The sequence below is a fragment of the Miniopterus schreibersii genome (genome assembly GCF_964146895.1).
Source record: "Miniopterus schreibersii genome assembly, chromosome: 18".
NCBI classification, from domain to species: Eukaryota; Metazoa; Chordata; class Mammalia; order Chiroptera; family Miniopteridae; genus Miniopterus; species Miniopterus schreibersii.
In genome coordinates this window covers 29990883-30007971 of record NC_138121.1, presented here as the reverse complement: position 1 = coordinate 30007971, position 17089 = coordinate 29990883, and the positions used below count along the sequence as shown (strand labels likewise).

Sequence of the window (17089 nt, the reverse complement as noted above, 5' to 3'; positions counted from 1 at the left end):
AGCTGCACAGTCCGGGCGGCTTCCGGGAGGAGGCAACCTCCCTCGGATCCTGCAAGCCCAACCTCCTCCTGCGACCTCAGGAGCCACAGCCTCTTTCTCTGTGTCTCCCCGCAGTAGAGGTGGCCCCGTCTCCTGGAGCCGGGCTCGACTGCGCGGGTCGGTCGCCAAAGACCAGAGTTCCAGTCCCCTGATGCCCGACTCTGACCTGCGGCTAGACGTCTGCAAACGGAACCTGCCAGACGAAGCCCAGAGCCGTCGGGGGAGGGCGGGGGGGCTGGGCGAACCTCTTCCAGGGCTCCCACTAGGGGGTGGGTCCCCTCTGAATGAGAGTTGGGGGCCCCAGGGTCTTCGTAGGACCCTGTCTCTCCAGGCTTTGGTGGTGGGTGCTTAGGGTCTCCTGACCCCTCAGAGGGGTTCCTGGACGCACCCTCCAACCCTCCTAAGGGCTGACCCTCACACCCCGCCGTCACCGTCTGCAAGCCCAGGAGGCATCAGAAAGGGGTGACGTCTCGGCCGGGCCACTTGCCCCTACGAATCTCTGAGCCTCGGCTTCCACTCGACCTCCAGCCCCCCCACTTCCCACCCCCACCCCCGATGCGCTGGGGGTCATGCCAGAATTTAGAGAGTATGGAAGCACTGGCACGGAGCGGGTCCCCATACACAGGCAGCTATTTTGCCAGCTTCCAAAGTCTCCAAGAGGGCAGGGGCAGTCTTGCCTTTGAGCTCTGCTCCCCCCTCCCCCCCACCCCCCTCCCACCCCCACCCCCACCCCCACTCAGGCAGCGAAGGGCCCCAGCCGTCGCTCAGCTGGGAAGTTCCTCCCAGGTCTGCCCCAAGCCCTCTCCTTCGCTCCCAGGCCAGGACTGAGGAGGGGGGCCGCGGGGCAGTTTCCTTTAAGGAAAGTGGGGGAGGGGGCTGCGGGCCAGGCCTCCTTCCGCCGCTCCCTGGCCCCAGCCGCCCGGGGGGCGCACCACCCGGGCCCCGCGCCAGCGCATGCGCCCGTCGGTGAGCCTGCGAGGGCGGCGCGCTCACCGACAGACGGACTGACCGACGGACTGGCGGCGGGTCGGATAGCCTGGACAGCGCAGGGAGCTGGGACGCGGCTGGACAGCGAAATGGCCGGCCACACGCAGCAGCCAAGCGCGCGCGGGAACCCCGGCCCTGCGCCCTCGCCTTCCCCGGGCCCCGGCCCCGGCCCCGGCGCCTCGGAGCGGGTGACGCTCAAGAAGGAGATCGGGCTGGTGAGCGCCTGCACCATCATCATCGGTGAGCGGGCCCCTGGCGGGCGGGTGCCGGGGGGCAGGGCCGAAGGCTTGGAACAGGGGCACCCCTCTCCTGGCGCTCCTACGGGCCTGCGACGGTGGGACCACGGGTGAGGGGATGGCGCTGTCGCCCCCGCACAGCGACCGCAGGGCTTCTGTCCCACCTCCCCCGGCGCCTCGAGGTGGGCGAGGGAGGTGCCGGTGCCATGCGCCCCTGGAATCCTCACCCTGCCCTTACGTCGCTGTGGGGTAAGGCAGTTACCCTCGGTGTTCTCGTCTATGAAGTGGGAAGGATTAAGGTCCTGCCCGAAGGGCAAGAGCCTTGCAGGTGTGGGGCCTGAGCAGGCTGACCCCGCTAAGGCCTCAGGTTCTGGGCAGTGGCTCAAGCTAAGTCCCTACTGTGTGCAGCGTTCAGTGTCATGCCCTGTGAGTGATATTGTCTTCAAAAAGCAGGAGGGACTGTGGGTAGACTGGACAGCCAGAGCCAGCCCAGTGTGGAAACAGGTTCAGAGGATATTTATTGCACTTTGATGGCAGAGCCCTGGGGGAGGGGGCAAAGCAGCCAGTGGCTAGAAGATGCCAGTGTTGGGGTGGGGCAGACAAAGCCTGAAGAACAGCCAACTGCTTCCTGAGCTGGGATCCCAACAGGCACTCATCCTCTGGTTCTTGGGCCCCAGCTTCCTCACCTGAGAATGGGTCCATGTGAGCAGAAGGCTCAGGAGACAGCAAGAACAGTGGTAGGGTTTTTCTCTTTCTGTCCCAAATCATGAACACTGACTTCTTAGGAACTGGCTAACCCAGATCAGTGCCTGTGTCCACACCAGGTGCCTCAGAGACCCTCATGTGTCCCAGGATTCATGGCTGGAGGGATGAAGGATTGAGGTCTTGACTGCTCTCAATCTATCACCTCCCCAACCAGTGGGAGCTGCTGGTGCATCCACTACCCACCCATCCCCAAGTCCCTAGAGATAGAGAAAGTTGGGGCTTAAGAGGGCAGACTGGGATCTTCACCTCCTCCTCTGTCCCCACACTGGGAGCTCCTGGGCCTGGCTGGAGCCTGGCTCTTGGCTAGCCCCTGCACTCACACTGAGAGTTGCCCCAGAACACAGCCTCTGTGCAGGTAGCTCTCTGCCTCCCCATTGCCCCTGGAATGGCATCTTTCCTGACCTGGCACTGAGACCTTCTTGGCCTACGGTGCCCTGCTTAACTGTCTGCTGGCAAGAAGGGCTGGTTCCAGAGATTTGGCCAGGATGCTGGTTAGAGCTTTGTCCCAGTCCACACTCGCCCCAGGAGCTGTGCCCCCAGGAAGAAGAAGCCCACACATCATGAATGGGCCAAGAGGCTGGGGTCAAGAGGCATGTCTGGAGCCAGCTGCAGTGCACTCCCTGGGCCACCTCAGTAAGTCCAATTTCCTTGAGCTGTGTTCCTACTCTGCCTCTTCCGGGGTGACTTGCCCAAGGCTGGCAGACTCCAGAACAGAACACAGATGACCTGACCCCAGCCCAGAATACTCAGTGGTGGTCCAGCAGCCCTGCTTAGGGAGTTTTAAAGGGTAACAGCAGACAAGAGGCTGGAGCGGGCAGGAGGCAGACCAGAGGAGCATCACCCTGAACCAGAAGGTGACAAGAGATGAGGGAGGAGGCAGGTATGGACTGAGTCAGGGTCTGCACTGCCCTCCTGATGCCCTGAAGGCCTCCACCAACTCCCCATTCACTGTTCTGGGGGGCCAACCTCCCACATATAACCCCACCTTCCTGCCCTGGGGAACCTAGTCAAAGTCAAAAATTTCTTTAAAGTATCATATTTTAGCTTTAAAAGTCCCGAGAACTTTATATCATACTCAGGTCTTTCTTGTTTGTTACCAGCTACTTCACTTATCTCCAAAACTTCCAGACAGTCTCCCCAGGAGACACTCTGATCCTCTTCCCTGTATCCCCTGCCCCGCCCCAGGCTGGGGAGTAGGGTTTTTGGAAATGGAGCGAAATGGAAGGGCTTTGGGTTGGAATAAGACTCCCCCTAAAATGTGCCTTGGGCAGCACCTGCTGGCCTCTGGGAACACAGCCTGGAGGAAAAAGAGGCAGCTGGGGCAGGGCTGTGTGAGCTGCATCCAGTATCTGCTCAGAAAACAACCTGTCATCACATTGTGAAAATATGTTCTCCCCTGATCTCATTTGATTCCCATGCCTGTCTTGCATGATGGGAATTTTTGTACCCATTTTACAGACATAGAAACTGAGGCTGGAAGTTGCATGACACTGCTACAGGTGATGGACTCAGGATTTGGGAGCAGATTTGGGTTCATTTCCCAGCCCATTGTCCGTCTTCATACTGCTCTGGTGCTGGGCAAAACTGGGGCCAGATTCATAGTCCTTAATGCGAGAAGGTTAAGACTAAGCTGGGAGCTCATCCAACCAGGATTTACTGTTTGTTCATCCATCCACTTCACTATGGATGGATGAACAAACAGATGGAGAGAAATTTCCCCCAACTCCTGCCCCCCCACACCCCACCCAGGACTGTAGGTACAGGGTGTCTTGTCCTGACTCAGGGACTTCAGACAACTCCCTGAATCCACATTCAAGGAAGGGATGTGCCCAGGTCCTGCTGAGTGGGAGTCACCCCTGGGTCGCTAACCAGGCTGTCCTGTCCTCCACTCGTGTTCATGGACTCAGGGGTCTGCTTCATGAATCCTCTCTCCTTAGGAGCTCATCCCTGCCCATCCAGCCTTGTCCAGGCCCCTCTCTGTGCGTCATCAGGCCTGGAGGTTGTTGAGCTGCTCAGGGGATGGCCCTCTCCAGAACCCCAACCCCTCCTTACCAAGACCCTGAGGAGGCATTAAACCTGCCTCACCACAGCCCCAACTTATAGAAGAGAAAACTGAGGACCTGAGGCTGCAACCAGCCCAGGGTCACATGTCCTGTGTGCTCTGGGAAGCTGTTGGGGGCCGAGGCAGCTCTGGCTACAAGGGCAGGGCCTCCCAGCACTGGACACATTCATTCATCTATCTAACAATTAGGTGTTGAACAGTGTCGGACACTGTTCTAGGTGCTGGAGACACAATGGGGCACAAGACAGACAATATCCTTGTCCTGCTAGAACTGACATTCCAGCATGGACGTCAAAGGGCAAACAAGACAAACAAGCTGAATGTTTCCCCGACAGGGTAATGATAAGTGTGCTAAGGTGAGAAAATTAAGGCAGGAGGCAGGATTATAGATAGCGGATGAGTCAAGAGTGAGTTGGGGTCCAGTTTTTTTTTGCTCTCTTTTCTTTGCATGATGGGATCCCTGGGAGGGCTTTGAGCAGAAGAGAGATGATGTGGATGGGAGGGGAAGGGAGGGGGGATGAAGTGAGAGAGGAGAGGAGAGGGTGGGATGGGGTCAGAGGGGAAGCGAGGGGAGGGGAGGTGGTGGGATTAGGTGAGAGGGGAGGGAAGGGGAGGGGAGGGGAGGGGAGGGGAGGGGAGGGGAGGGGAGGGGAGGGGAGGGGAGGGGAGGGGAGGGGAGGGGAGGGGAGGGGAGGGGGTGGAATGAGGTGAGAGAGGAGGGGAGGAGGTGGGATGAGGTTCGAGAGGAAGGGAGGGGTGGGGAGGGATAGGGTGGGGTAGAGTAAGAGGTGAAGGGAGGGGAGGAGAGGAGAGAGGAGGGGACTTAATGGGATGGGATGGGGCTCACTTTGGCCATGGGCAGCAAGGGCAGAAGCAGGAAGCCAGTCAGGAAGGTACTTGAGTCACCTGGCTAAGAGATGACAGTGACTCAGAGCAGGGTGGCAGCAGTGGAGGTGCTAAGAGGAGGTTCAGTTCTGGGTGTGTTTGGTAGATAGAGCCAAAGAATTTGTGATGATGAAGGATATGGGGGCAAGAGAGGAGGCAAAAGGGGCACCAGGGTTGGGTCTGAGCAGGTGGGAGCACCCTTTGCCATTTACTGATCAGGGAAGACTGAGAGGAGCAGGTTCGGGGGAAAGAGGGCTGAAAGTCAGGAATCCCATTTTGAATGCATGAAATGAGAGATGCTTATTTGTTGACTAATCAATTGGATATACTGTTTAGTTTAACAGGAAGGCCTGTGCTAGGGACATAAATTTGGGAGTTGCCAGCAAAAGCTGGGGTGCTGGATGAGGTCTCCAAGGGAGGGAGTATTGAAAGAAAAGGGAAGAGGCCCCAAGACTAAGCCCTGGGCACCTGTTGTCTAGAATTTAGGAGAAATGAGAAGGGATCAGCAGAGGAGTTCGAGAAGCAGCAGCCAGTGAGGTGGGAGGAGGGCCAGGAGGCTGCCCTGTGGGAGGAAGGGGTCCACCTGCCAGAAGCCAGGGGTGAGGCAGGTCCTCTGAGGCCTGGGGCTTGACTGCTGGATGCAGCGGCATGGAGCTCATGGGGCATCTGGAAACAGGGCATGGGTGAGTCTCACTAGAGGAGGCCACCTTGGCTGAGCAAGCCAGGCAGAGAAAGCTCCACACTTCTGCTCATCCCTCTCTCCAAAGGAAAGTGGGTTAGGCCGGACATGCATGCCAGCCAATTGGCAATTCCAGGCATGTCTTGGAAACATCCCCACTCACCTCCCTAGAGTTCTGCCAAGACCTCAGCAGGCACTTTTGTCTCCCTGGAGGGGTGCCTGATACATGCTCACTGTAAGGACATTTATGTGCTTAGAGACACAGGGCAATGGCAGGACCCCAAAATTAGGGCCCTGGCTTCTGAACCCAGGGTGTTGAGGTCCCGTGGGGGTCAGGTCTCCAAAGGCCAGAGAGGGTGGCCTGAGGTACCTTTAAGGTGACTGACAAGATCCATAGCTACTTCTTGGGGCCTCCGATGAGCCAAGCAGGGTGGGAGCCTGCTTGCATCACTGCCTCATCTCCCCACTTTACCCATAAAAGGCTCAGAGAGATGAAGTACTTTGTCCACATCATGAGGGATCTGGGATTCAAACCCAGATCTGGGAGTTCTCAACTAGTAAGTGCCATTGCCCATGGCCTAGGGGCCTTAGGACCTAGCAAAGGGAATTTGGAGCTCTTTGGAGTTTTTGTATCTTCCAGAGAATTTGGAGGCCAGGGCCTCATGGATCATGCCGTGGGAGGTGCTGGGACTTGTTGCCCAGAGCAAAGGAAGAAGGCCTGGCCCAGGGCTAGCCCCTGATCAGGCCCAGCAGGGCAGTGGGCCATGCTCCCTGAGTCAGGGATAGGCAAGGAGCATATAGGGAGACCTAGCCTTGAGCGTTCCCTGTCCTTCCAAGGGGGTTCAGGCCTTTCATCTCAGCAGACCCTACCCTCGGTGGTCATCCTCCAGCTATCATGGCAATGGGGCAGGGTCCAGTTTATAGGAGCCAAGGCGGGGAGTCAGGGAGGGCTTCCTGGGAGTGATGTTGCTTCTGGGAGGCCAGTGAGCTGGGGAGAAACCTGAACAGTGAGGACTTGGGCCCTGTGCAGATGCACAAAACACATGCACCCTGCCCAAAAGTGCCTCTGGCAAAGTTGGGGTTGGACCAGCCCTCTGCTGCCCCCTAGCCCAATGCCCCTACCTGGCAGAAGGGGAAACTGAGGCCCAGAAGGGCAGCACTGGCCTGAAGCCACACAGCCAACTCCTGAAAGTGTTTCTAGGGCTGAAGGGTGATGCCAGCGGCCTGACAGGACCTCTCTGTCCCCTCCCCAAGTCAGACTGTGCATTCCCCACACACACACCAAGGGCAACTGGCTCTCTCCACCACCATGACCTCCACAGTCCACCCCTGTGACCTTCATGGTCTGCCACTGCCTCCCAGAAATAGGTCAGTGTGCACCGCAGCAGGCAGGGGAACAATGGCCCTTTCTTCATTGCCCCGAGGAGCCGGGTAAGCCCCATCAGGCCAAACATCTTAATGTGATAAAACCACCCAGTGTGGGCTGAGGGAAGAGGGGCGGGGGAGAGTGGAGTGGCCTCCTCACATCCTTGCCCACCTGCCCAGGAGCTCCGGCCCCACCGAGGGCCTGCAGGGGCCACAGAGCAGCAGTCCCATTGGGAGGATGGGAACGTGGAGGCCTTGGAACCACCTTTCTCCAGCCCGCCATCAGTCAGACGCCTGAGCAGACACTCAGCCGTGTCCCGGCCCATCCCATGTTCCCTGGTTCCTGTCCCTCCTCTTCTTCCTCCAGAGCAGGGTCCCCCAACAGCTGGGCTTGTCCACTGCTGTTCTCTGAGTCAGGCAGAGCTGAGTCTGCTGGGCCTGAACAGAACAAGTGAGAAGGGAGGCCTGCGCCCACCACCACCAGAGGGCTGGGCAGGGACCCCTGCGGCACCTCCTCACAGCTCCGTGGTCCCTTCCCCACACCTCCTGTAGTCATCCCAGCCCTGGAGGCCCCACCCTTGCCTCATCATTGGTCGTCCCCCACATTCCTTGCCCTCTGCATCTGACCCAAGCCAACAGCCCCTGGTGCTCTTGCAGAGCCCCACCCAGCCATGTGGTGCGGTGTCGAGAGCAGCTCGTGGACCTCCACAGGGTTTTCTGCCACCTTCCAGCACAAACCTGCAGTTGTCCAGGCCTCCAAGGACCTGAAACATTAGCAGGCACACGTGTTCCTTTGAGCCACGTGGGGAGTAGTCCTTCACTGTAGCCTGAGGCCATGTGTCCAAACAATAGTGATCCCCCCACCCTTAGCCCATTTCCAGGCCCCAGCATAGTGATCCCCCACCCCCAGCCCATCTCCAGGCTCCAGTCTCCAGCTACTGGGCACAGGCCCCAGCCTTGAGGACAAGGTACCAGGTGTGGCTTCCCTGAAGGCTATGCCCATGAGGCCCTGCCGGGCTGAACTGTGTAGAGGGATGGGGTACCCATGGGGTGGGTGGCTGAGGGCTCTGGATGCCTCCAGCCCCAATGCACCCAGCTCCTCACAAGGCCACCCAGCCCCCGCTGGCTTCCACCTCACTGGCTTTTGGCAAATCCCACTCCACCGGGTCCTGAGAACATAGACTCTGCTGCCGGACAGAGCAAACTCAAAGGCCTTTTAGAAACCCGACAGCCCACCCAGGACCTGGGCCCCCATGGTAGGTGAGGGAGGTTGCTGCTTTCCCCCGGGAAGCAGGCTCAGGGCACAGCTTACCTCTGGGGGCTGGGGGACAGGAATTCTTTCGCCCTTATCTGGATGTATTTAGGCCTCTTGGGACGTGACTGGAAAACCAAGTGGGGCGTCGTGGCCGTCCAGACTGGCTGGGAATCTGTGTCGGCCGGGGGTGGGGTGGAGGGTAGCGCCGTGGACAAGGAACGCATGCAGATTGGCGCCCGCAGCCGCTTCCTCTTCCAGGCCGTCTGTGGCCTGGCAGGTGGAGCGGGCAGGCTCTGCCCTGGTGGACGCGTGCCCCTCCCCGCCGCCCCACAGGGCCCTGGCAGATGGGGCTATCTTATTGAGGGGCTGAGCCCCAGGTTCCCTTAATGTTGCTTTTTTATTCATGTGGCCTGTGGAGTCTGGGGTTGTGTCCTCTGGGGCACGTCCTAGTGCAAATCACCAGCGACGTGTCCTGATTCATTTGCACAGATGATGAAGCCTAGGCAACCCAGAACACTGCCCCCTCTTTGCCCTAAGTGGCAGGAGCTCAGGGTTAAGTGGGCACTCAGTGTCTTGTTTATCCTGGAAACCTGCTCTGCAGACCCTGGCTTGGCCCCTGACCATTTCCCACTGTTCCACTCCCAGATACTGTGAGTCAAGGGAGCACTGTCCCCCTCCCCCAATTCCCAAGACTCAGAGTCAGCCCCAGGGGCAGGGCAGAACTTCCACGACCAAAGCAGAGTGCACTCTCACCCGAACCTTCGAAGCCAGCCACCCCCTCTGCTCCCCCCTTCACAGGCCCTCCGGGAGGGCCCAGTGGAGAGTGCTGCCCCACTTCACAGATGAGGAACTCAGTCTCTCCCATCAGAGCATTGGTGCCATTTGGGGCTTTAGGCCATTTATTCATCCATTAGTTTACTCAATAGATGTGTATTGAGCACCTACTATGTGCTGAGGAATCAAGGTGAGTGAAAGCAAGTGAGGTTGCAGACAGTGCACAGAATGATGCAGAGATGCAGAGTGCATCTGGATACAGCTGAGGGCTTCCCTTAGGTATCTCACTGAATTCTCACAATAATCCCATTGTACAGACAGGACTCGAGAGGTGACCTGAGATGGAAGAGGTCTCCAGGTCTCCTGAGCCGCAGCCAGGGCTTCTCATTAGGGGCCTGGGATTCAAGTAGTGACCCATTTGCAATCAGTGGGCTATCCCAAGGGGAGAGGCAGTCCATGTCCAGACCCCAGGCTGGGCCAGGAGTCCCCCTCCATTGCCCTCTCCATTCCTTGATGGCTGCTGACCAATCCCCAGCCCTGAAAATGTACCCCACTGGCCCTTGCCCAAGACCTGAAACATTTTCACAGTGCCAGGAAACAGGTCTCTTCATAGTCTGTGTGCAGGTTGTGCCCTGGGTCAGGGAGGAACCCAGGGAGCAGGACGAGGAGCTCCCTGATAGGAAAAGAAAGGGAAGATGGACCGACAGTGAAGAAAGTACAGGGCAGGGTCTGGGGAACCACGAGCCTGTGAAGTGGGAGGAGGAGCCCAAACCAGCATGGTCAAGGAGGACTTCATAGAGGAGGTGCCACTGCCTGAGTCACTGTATAAGTTTGGACTTCAACCAATAGGAAAGTGGCAGGAAAGCGTCAGGGCCAAGGCCTTGCTTTAGAAGGCCAGCTCTGGCCAGCAGGTTGGAAGTAAGGCAGGTGGCTGGAGGCTGAAAAAGCTGGAAGCTTCGGCCAGGGGCAAAGGGTTGACCTGGGTCCTGTGGGAATGCACAGCAGTGACCACCACTCTGCCATCACTCATGTGGCTGAGCCTCGTTGCTTGTGCTCACCCCACTTTGTGGGAGTAAGGGGCTGGGGGGGCAGAGGAACAGGACCCACCTCTGGAAGGGGAGCCTGGCTGAATGGACAAGGTGCCACTCCCATGCCAGGACTAGGGAGGGGAGATGATGAGCCCAGAGTGGGGTTCCAGTGACATCCACATGCCTCCAGGCCTTCCTCCCTCTTCCTCCCAGGGAGCAGCCTGGGTTTTCTTCCTCACTGCAGCATCCAGAGCCCCACAGAGAGGGCTGATGCCTCTCCATCTCCCCCACAGGGAACATCATAGGCTCCGGCATCTTCATCTCCCCCAAGGGGGTCCTGGAGCACTCTGGCTCTGTGGGTCTGGCCCTCTTCGTCTGGGTCCTGGGCGGGGGCGTCACTGCCCTGGGCTCCCTCTGCTATGCGGAGCTAGGAGTCGCCATCCCTAAGTCTGGCGGGGACTATGCTTATGTCACCGAGATCTTCGGGGGCCTGGCTGGGTAAGTGTGGGGTACCAGCAACTTGGTGGTGGGTGGGGAGCATCTCCAGAATGGATGGCCAGTCGGGCCTGGACCTGGGTTTCCTCTTCTGCTTCTCACATCACGGGAAGGTCATGGGGAGGAATGAAGGGAAAGGGGTGGGGCTGTTGGGCCCCCTTCCACATGCCCACTCCACTCAAGCTGGACACTCCAGCTGGCCCCTTGACCTCTCTGTTTCCTTTTAAATAAAGCTGTGTCTCAGCCCCCCTCCCCACTCAGTGCTTCGGGATGGGGAGGGCCTTACTATCTGAAACCTCTAGGTAATGCTGGCATCAGGCAAGAATGGCCTTGATTTTAGTAGCCCATATGGGGGAGGGCATGATATTCCTATCAGTGCCCTGCAGGAGCTTCCCTTTAAATAGCTCCCAGTACTCCTTTATCCACCAGTGAACATTAGCTGAGCACCTACTGTGTGCTGTGGGCCAGGGATGCTGCGATGAAAAGATGTGTCCCTGTCCTCACATTGCTCATGGTGCAGAAGGGAAAATGCCCCTCAAAAGTGACTAAAACCTAGAGGATCCCAGCTTTGAGGATGTGTGCAAGAAGCAGTGGCCCAGCAGCCAAGAGAATGGGGTGCCAACACCTAGGGAAGGCTCCCAGGAAAAACCACATTTGCACCGAAGCTTGGAGGAGGAGTGGCATTTTCTCAGCCGAGCAGTGAGGAGTTGGAGCACGTACAGAGGGTGGTGGCCTGGGCCAGCTTGTCAGATCTATGGTAGGCAGTAGGGCTTGGGGGGAGGGGAGGGGGCAGCCTGGGGTGGAGGGGCATCATAGTATGGCAGTTGTCCAGCTGAGCCATGCTGAGGGCCTCAATAAACGTACAAGAAGATTCCAGAACCATTTAGGAGCGGGTTTGGGAGGATGTGGTGGCCAGCGTGGCATGAGGGAGAGGTGGTGGAGCAGGAATGACGCTTTCCCACTGGAGAGGCTCCATAGACAGCGGTTCCTGAGATGGAGAGGGGGAGGTTTGGGGTGCGGCTTGTTACATTGGTGGGGTCTGTGGCACATCTGGGGAAAAGCTCAGTCAGGTCTTGGCAGGGGGTGGGTTCTGGAGTCCAGGGGACTTTAACGGGGAGGCTGTTAATGAGGCCCTGGCAGGGCAGGCACACCACTGGGTGATCTCCTCTGGGGATAGGGTCCTCAGAGGGGCCTGGGACCTGAGAAAGCAAAACTGTGCTGTGCAGCTGGGAAGAATACTAGAGAAGGTGAGAGGGAGAAGAGGGCCCAAGACCCTACCTCTTGGCTCTGCCTGGAGGCACCCAGCATCAAGTTTGCAGAGGGGAGCACCCAGCAAGGGGGAGGGTCATGGAGTTAGGATGCCCCAGAAGCCAAGGGGTCAGGGGAGGTTGCAAAGCAAGTGGTAGGGAGCAGCAAGGGTGAGGACCAAAAGGAAGCCACCAAACTTGGTGCTCCAGAGGCAGATGGTGTCCCTGGATGAGGCAATCCCCATCCTTGAGAGCTGGACTGGGGACTAGGACCACCCCCAAGGACAGGCCGTCCCCTGGATGCAAGCAGAGCCCCTAGAAACAGGCAGGGCCTCACAGCCTTGAGCAGAGCCCCCACTCCTACATGAGCACCCTGCAGAGGCAAAATTGGAGAAGAAAGGACATAAATTACTCCCCACCCCTTGTGGGGGCTCTGGAAGGGCTGGCCCCTCAGGGGATCACAGCTCAGAGTCAGCCATCTGCAGCCACAGGACTCAGCTGAGAGCTGCTGCTGGAACTGAGACTGCTGATCCCCCCCACCCCTCACCCCAGCCGGAGCAGAAAACAGCCTGAGGCCAGGGGCTGTGTGGCCATTAGAAAGGTGGTTGGTTCCCTGTCGGTTCTAGACACCTGCCCAAGGGCAGCTTGTAGCTTTTTAACTGTGCCCAACCCTGTCTCTATTGAAACCTGCCTCCCCGGACTGAAGCCGGCCTCCAGCGCTTGCACCTGCCCTTGGGCCCCTCTGCACACACCTGGGTCTGCTCTGCCAGGAGGGCGATAGAAAGCCTGTGCCACTTGGGCCCCCTCTCATTTTAGCTTCCTGCTGCTCTGGAGCGCAGTCCTCATCATGTACCCCACCAGCCTGGCCGTCATCTCCATGACCTTCTCCAACTATGTATTGCAGCCTGTGTTCCCCAACTGTATCCCCCCAGCTGCAGCCTCCCGAGTGCTCTCCTTGGCCTGCCTGAGTGAGTGCCCCCCGTGGAGCTGGGCTGGGCCTCTGCTGCCTGCCCTGTGGGGGAGGACTGGGACTCCTCCATCTGCCAGCCCTGGAGAGCTCAGCCTCAGGGGGGAGCTTCTTGCACTCTGGCTGCTGCAGGCTTTACCACCCTCCTGCAGCTCAGGCTGGACTTGGCCATGGCCCACCATGAGGGTCTCAGCCTCAGGCGTGCACCCACCCCCTCGCCTTTCCTCCCCAGTGCTTCTGACGTGGGTGAACAGCTCCAGCGTGCGCTGGGCCACACGCATCCAGGACATCTTCACCGGCGGGAAGCTGCTGGCCCTGTCGCTCATCATTGGCATGGGCTTTGTCCAGATCTTCCAAGGTAGGGCCAGGGTGGGGCTGTGCCCAGGGCTGGGGAGATGACACTGACCCTTGACCTCTGGACCCCCAGGACACTTCGAGGAGCTGAGGCCCAGCAATGCCTTTGACTTCTGGATGACGCCCTCCGTGGGTCACCTAGCCCTGGCCTTCCTGCAGGGCTCCTTTGCCTTCAGTGGTTGGAACTTCCTCAACTATGTCACTGAGGAGCTAGTTGACCCTCGAAAGTGAGTGGGGCACCCGGCTGGGCCCTGAGAAGGGGTGGGGCCCAGTGATGGGAGAGGCAGCCTCCCTGCACAGGCTTGCTGTCACCTATAACTCAGTCTGGTCAGATGCCTGACCACTCCACTGCCCCCAAGGGAATGGCTCTGGAAAGAGAGTCGGGATGCTTGTGCTCCAGCCTGGCCCTGTATGGCTGTGGGCAAGTCACAGCCCCTTGCTGGGCCTCAGAAACACTGAATATCATTGTCCTGCTGTAAATGGATCCAGCTATTTGCATTTGGCCAAAAATTATACATGTGCACACAACATGGTCCCTGCAGATGAGGCCAGTGGCTCCATCTGATGCTCAGCCAGGGACCCCATAGTGAGCAGTTCTAGCAAGGGCTGGGCTGATAGGCAGTCCCAGGGGCACCCTAGGTCTATGGGCTGAGCTCTCAGGGCACTTCTGGGATTTTCAAGGCTGATTTTGGCTGTGTGCAATTTTCTCTTTATGTGCAGACATTACACCCACCCCTTAGGATATGATGTGGCCCCTCCCCCATGTGCCCAGGCTGGGGTTAGGGAGTTGAGGGGGGATTCAAGACAGACAGCAGTGCTGCCCCCTTCCCTGCCCTCAAGGCCCCCAAGCAGATGCAAAAGATGGAGACAAAGCTGCTCCTGTTGCTGGCTCCCCTGGCCCCCCTCCTCACCCCTGGGCCCTGCCCCCAGCCCCCAGGGGGCCAACACTGATGCATCTCACCACTGCCCCAGGAACCTACCTCGAGCCATCTTCATCTCCATCCCCCTGGTGACCTTCGTGTACACCTTCACCAATATCGCCTACTTCACTGCCATGTCCCCCCAGGAGCTGCTGGCCTCTAACGCAGTGGCCGTGGTGAGTGGGGCCCCGCTCGGTGCCCAGCCCTGCCCTGCCCCCACCCAGCCTCATGCCCTGCCTCTCTCTTGTGCTCACTCAGACCTTCGGGGAGAAGCTGCTGGGCTATTTTTCTTGGGTCATGCCCGTCTCCGTGGCACTTTCTACTTTCGGAGGGATCAATGGCTACCTGTTCACCTCCTCCAGGTGACTGGACTGGGGAGAGGGTGGTCCAGATGAGGCAGGGTAGGTGCCCTGGCATGCAAGCAGTGCTGGGGGCCAAAAGAAGAGAAGTCCTGTGAGGTGGGGCCCTCCTGAAGCTGAGACAATGAACTCCCCAGGAACAGGTATCTGATCTCAACTCTGAGGAGCAAAAGCAAGAGGGGCTAGAGGGGAGAAAGAACTGCCCAGTGGGACTGTTGGGGCCTGGAGCAGGGGGATCAGAGGTGACAGCTCAAGAGGGACATCAGGTCTAAAGCTGAGGTCCAGGATCTGGCCAGTGAGGAGGCCTAAGGCCAGGCTCACAGCCCCTACCCATCTCCGTCCCCCAGGCTGTGCTTCTCTGGAGCCCGAGAAGGGCACCTGCCCAGCCTGCTGGCCATGATTCACGTCAGACACTGCACCCCTATCCCTGCCCTCATCGTCTGCGTAAGTTGGGGGACCCAGGCTGGTAGGGCAAGGAACCCAAGCCACCAGCAATGTGGGTAGTGGCAGGGATGAACCCTGGCCCTGGTGGGCAGCCCACGGAGGGAATGGGGAGGGCCAGGGCTCACCAACCTCCTGCAGGGCTGACAGGAGGCAGGTGGGAGGCCAGCCCTCAGCTCGGTCCTCTCCCAGTACGGGACCACGGCGGTTATCATGCTTGTGGGAGACACGTACACGCTCATCAACTACGTGTCCTTCATCAACTACCTCTGCTATGGCGTCACCATCCTGGGCCTGCTTGTGCTGCGCTGGAGGCGGCCGGCGCTCCACAGGCCCATCAAGGTGAGTGAGAGCTTCACCCATTTGGGCGTCAGTGTCAGGTGATGGTGGCGATGGGGATTCCAGCTTCTGCCATGCGCTAGGCCCTGCTCAGGGCTTTGCGTGCACTGACTTATTCAGTCCTCAAAACAGCCCCACGAGGTGAGTTCTTTGCAAACAAGAAAATGAAGCTAAGACACTCGCTCTAGTTGCACAAGACACTTGCTATGGTTCCACGAGCCCACACCAAAACCGAAGACCCTAACCCGAGCTAAAGGAAAAGTCCTCCTTTTTGCATATAAATCCTTGAGCTGGAGAAAGGTTTCAGTGCCTGAAATGTGACAGACTAAAACAGAATCGACCTTCAACCAAGTGCAAGTCACAAGTCCACATTCAGTCACTGGGTGGAGGAGTTCAGACCTGCTGACACTGACAAATCCTCAACAGTTTGGCCACTGGCCATGCAATGAATGGGCTTCCAGCACCGTGGGCTGCTGCCAGGAGGGGGCCGGCCCCTCAGGCGTCAGCTCCCAGGAGAGGGTGGAAAGCACCGGGCCCCCTGGGTTGTGGGGCTGGAGAGCAGGGGGCGGGGGGCCCTGCACCACCGGTGCTCTGCTCACTCTCCACAGGTGAACCTCCTTGTCCCCGCCTTGTACTTGGTCTTCTGGGCATTCCTGCTGGTCTTCAGCTTCATCTCAGAGCCCATGGTGTGCGGGGTCGGCGTCATCATCATCCTCACCGGGGTGCCCATTTTCTTCCTGGGAGTGTTCTGGAGAAGCAAACCAAAGTGTGTGCACAGACTCACGGGTGAGCTGGGCAGCCTCCCCCAGGTGCCAGGGCTGCAGATGGGACCCTTTTGGGGGCTCACCCTTGAGCGGGGTCTCCCAGCAGCTGTGCTGGCAACACAGAGCCTAACCATCACCAAATATCTCCCCACAATGTGCCCCAAGTGTCCGGGACCCACCACAAAGGGAGCAGCTCTCTGGGGACCCCTGCCTCATGGGGTCAAACCCCGAGGTCCATCTGTCTGTCTGCCTGTCTGTCCTCAGAGTCAATGACACGCTGGGGGCAGGAGCTGTGTTTCGTGGTCTACCCCCAGGGAGCCCCAGAGGGGGAGGAAAATGGCCCCTGCCAGCCCTCCCCACTGCCCTCCACGGACAAGCCCCTGAAGACACAATGAGACGCTTGTGGAGCCTGAAGCAGCTATTTCTGTTTACATGTTGTTTATTGAGGAGGTGTTTTGCAAAAAAATGTTTTTCCTGGGGAAAAAAAAAAAAGAGATCCCACTCTTAGAGGCCTATGGTGAGGAAGCCCTAAGAAGTGGGCTGGGTTCCCTGCCAGCACTGCCCTGCAGGCTTTTCCGGAAAAGATGCATGAATAAAACAGGGCTGGTGGTGCACTTGTCTCAGGTGAGTCCCAGGTGGGCATGACTGTGGGGGCAGGTGTGGAGCTGGCGGGGAAGACAGGCTCTGGAGGAGGCACTCAGCATTGGGGGCTCCGCCGCTGGAGCCAGGCTCTCCGTCTCTGGGACTGTCAGTTGGGTCCAGAGCCACCCCTACCCCAAAAGGACATCAAGGATTGGGAAGTGGCTTATGTGCCCCCTCCCCAGGCCCAGCAAGGCCAGGCCGAGGTTCAGACCCCGGGAGAGTCCAGGGGTTCCCTCCAGAACTGCCTTTCTTCCCATAAATCCCCATGGAGTGTCAGGACTTCAGAGTTCACCCTAGTTTACAGGTAAGGAAACTGAAGTCCTGAGACAGGATGGAATGGATTTGGTCACTGTTTGTGCCTCAGCCTCTGTCCCCTGAGAAAGCATCAAGCAGCATCTCCCAGGGACTCAGGGCCTTCCTCTACCCAGTGCCCGCATTTTCAGTGCCCTAGTGCCCTCTCAGATAGAGGGCAAAGGGCAAAGGTCA

At 58.7% G+C, this 17089-nt stretch overlaps 1 protein-coding gene across 8 annotated transcripts; it reads left to right on the top strand.

The window, feature by feature from the left end:
* The first annotated feature begins 997 nt into the window (after positions 1-997).
* On the top strand, positions 998-16581 carry SLC7A10 (solute carrier family 7 member 10). 8 transcript variants are annotated; one of them, XM_081119711.1, is made up of 11 exons: positions 998-1266; positions 10369-10573; positions 12634-12785; positions 13017-13142; positions 13212-13365; positions 14111-14234; positions 14317-14420; positions 14765-14861; positions 15051-15200; positions 15806-15983; positions 16226-16580. In XM_081119711.1, exons 1-11 carry the CDS (start codon positions 1116-1118, stop codon positions 16354-16356), a joined length of 1572 nt encoding a protein of 523 aa, XP_080975837.1. In that variant the 5' UTR covers positions 998-1115; the 3' UTR covers positions 16357-16580. The 8 variants fall into 8 exon arrangements, with proteins under 8 accessions (XP_080975837.1, XP_080975835.1, XP_080975834.1 ...); XM_081119708.1 differs by having other exon boundaries at positions 1037-1266; positions 15806-15963; positions 16226-16581; XM_081119712.1 differs by having other exon boundaries at positions 1037-1266; positions 14332-14420.
* The last annotated feature ends 508 nt before the right edge of the window (positions 16582-17089 follow it).

Coding starts and splice junctions, on each gene's coding strand:
- SLC7A10 (XM_081119706.1), top strand. CDS start 1,116: ATGGCCGGCCACACGCAGCAGCCAAGCGCGCGCGGGAACCCCGGCCCT. Junction 13,366..14,110: donor GAGCTAGTTGACCCTCGAAA/GTGAGTGGGGCA, acceptor CCACTGCCCCAG/GAACCTACCTCGAGCCATCT. Junction 14,862..15,034: donor TCCCTGCCCTCATCGTCTGC/GTAAGTTGGGGG, acceptor GCCAGCCCTCAG/CTCGGTCCTCTCCCAGTACG.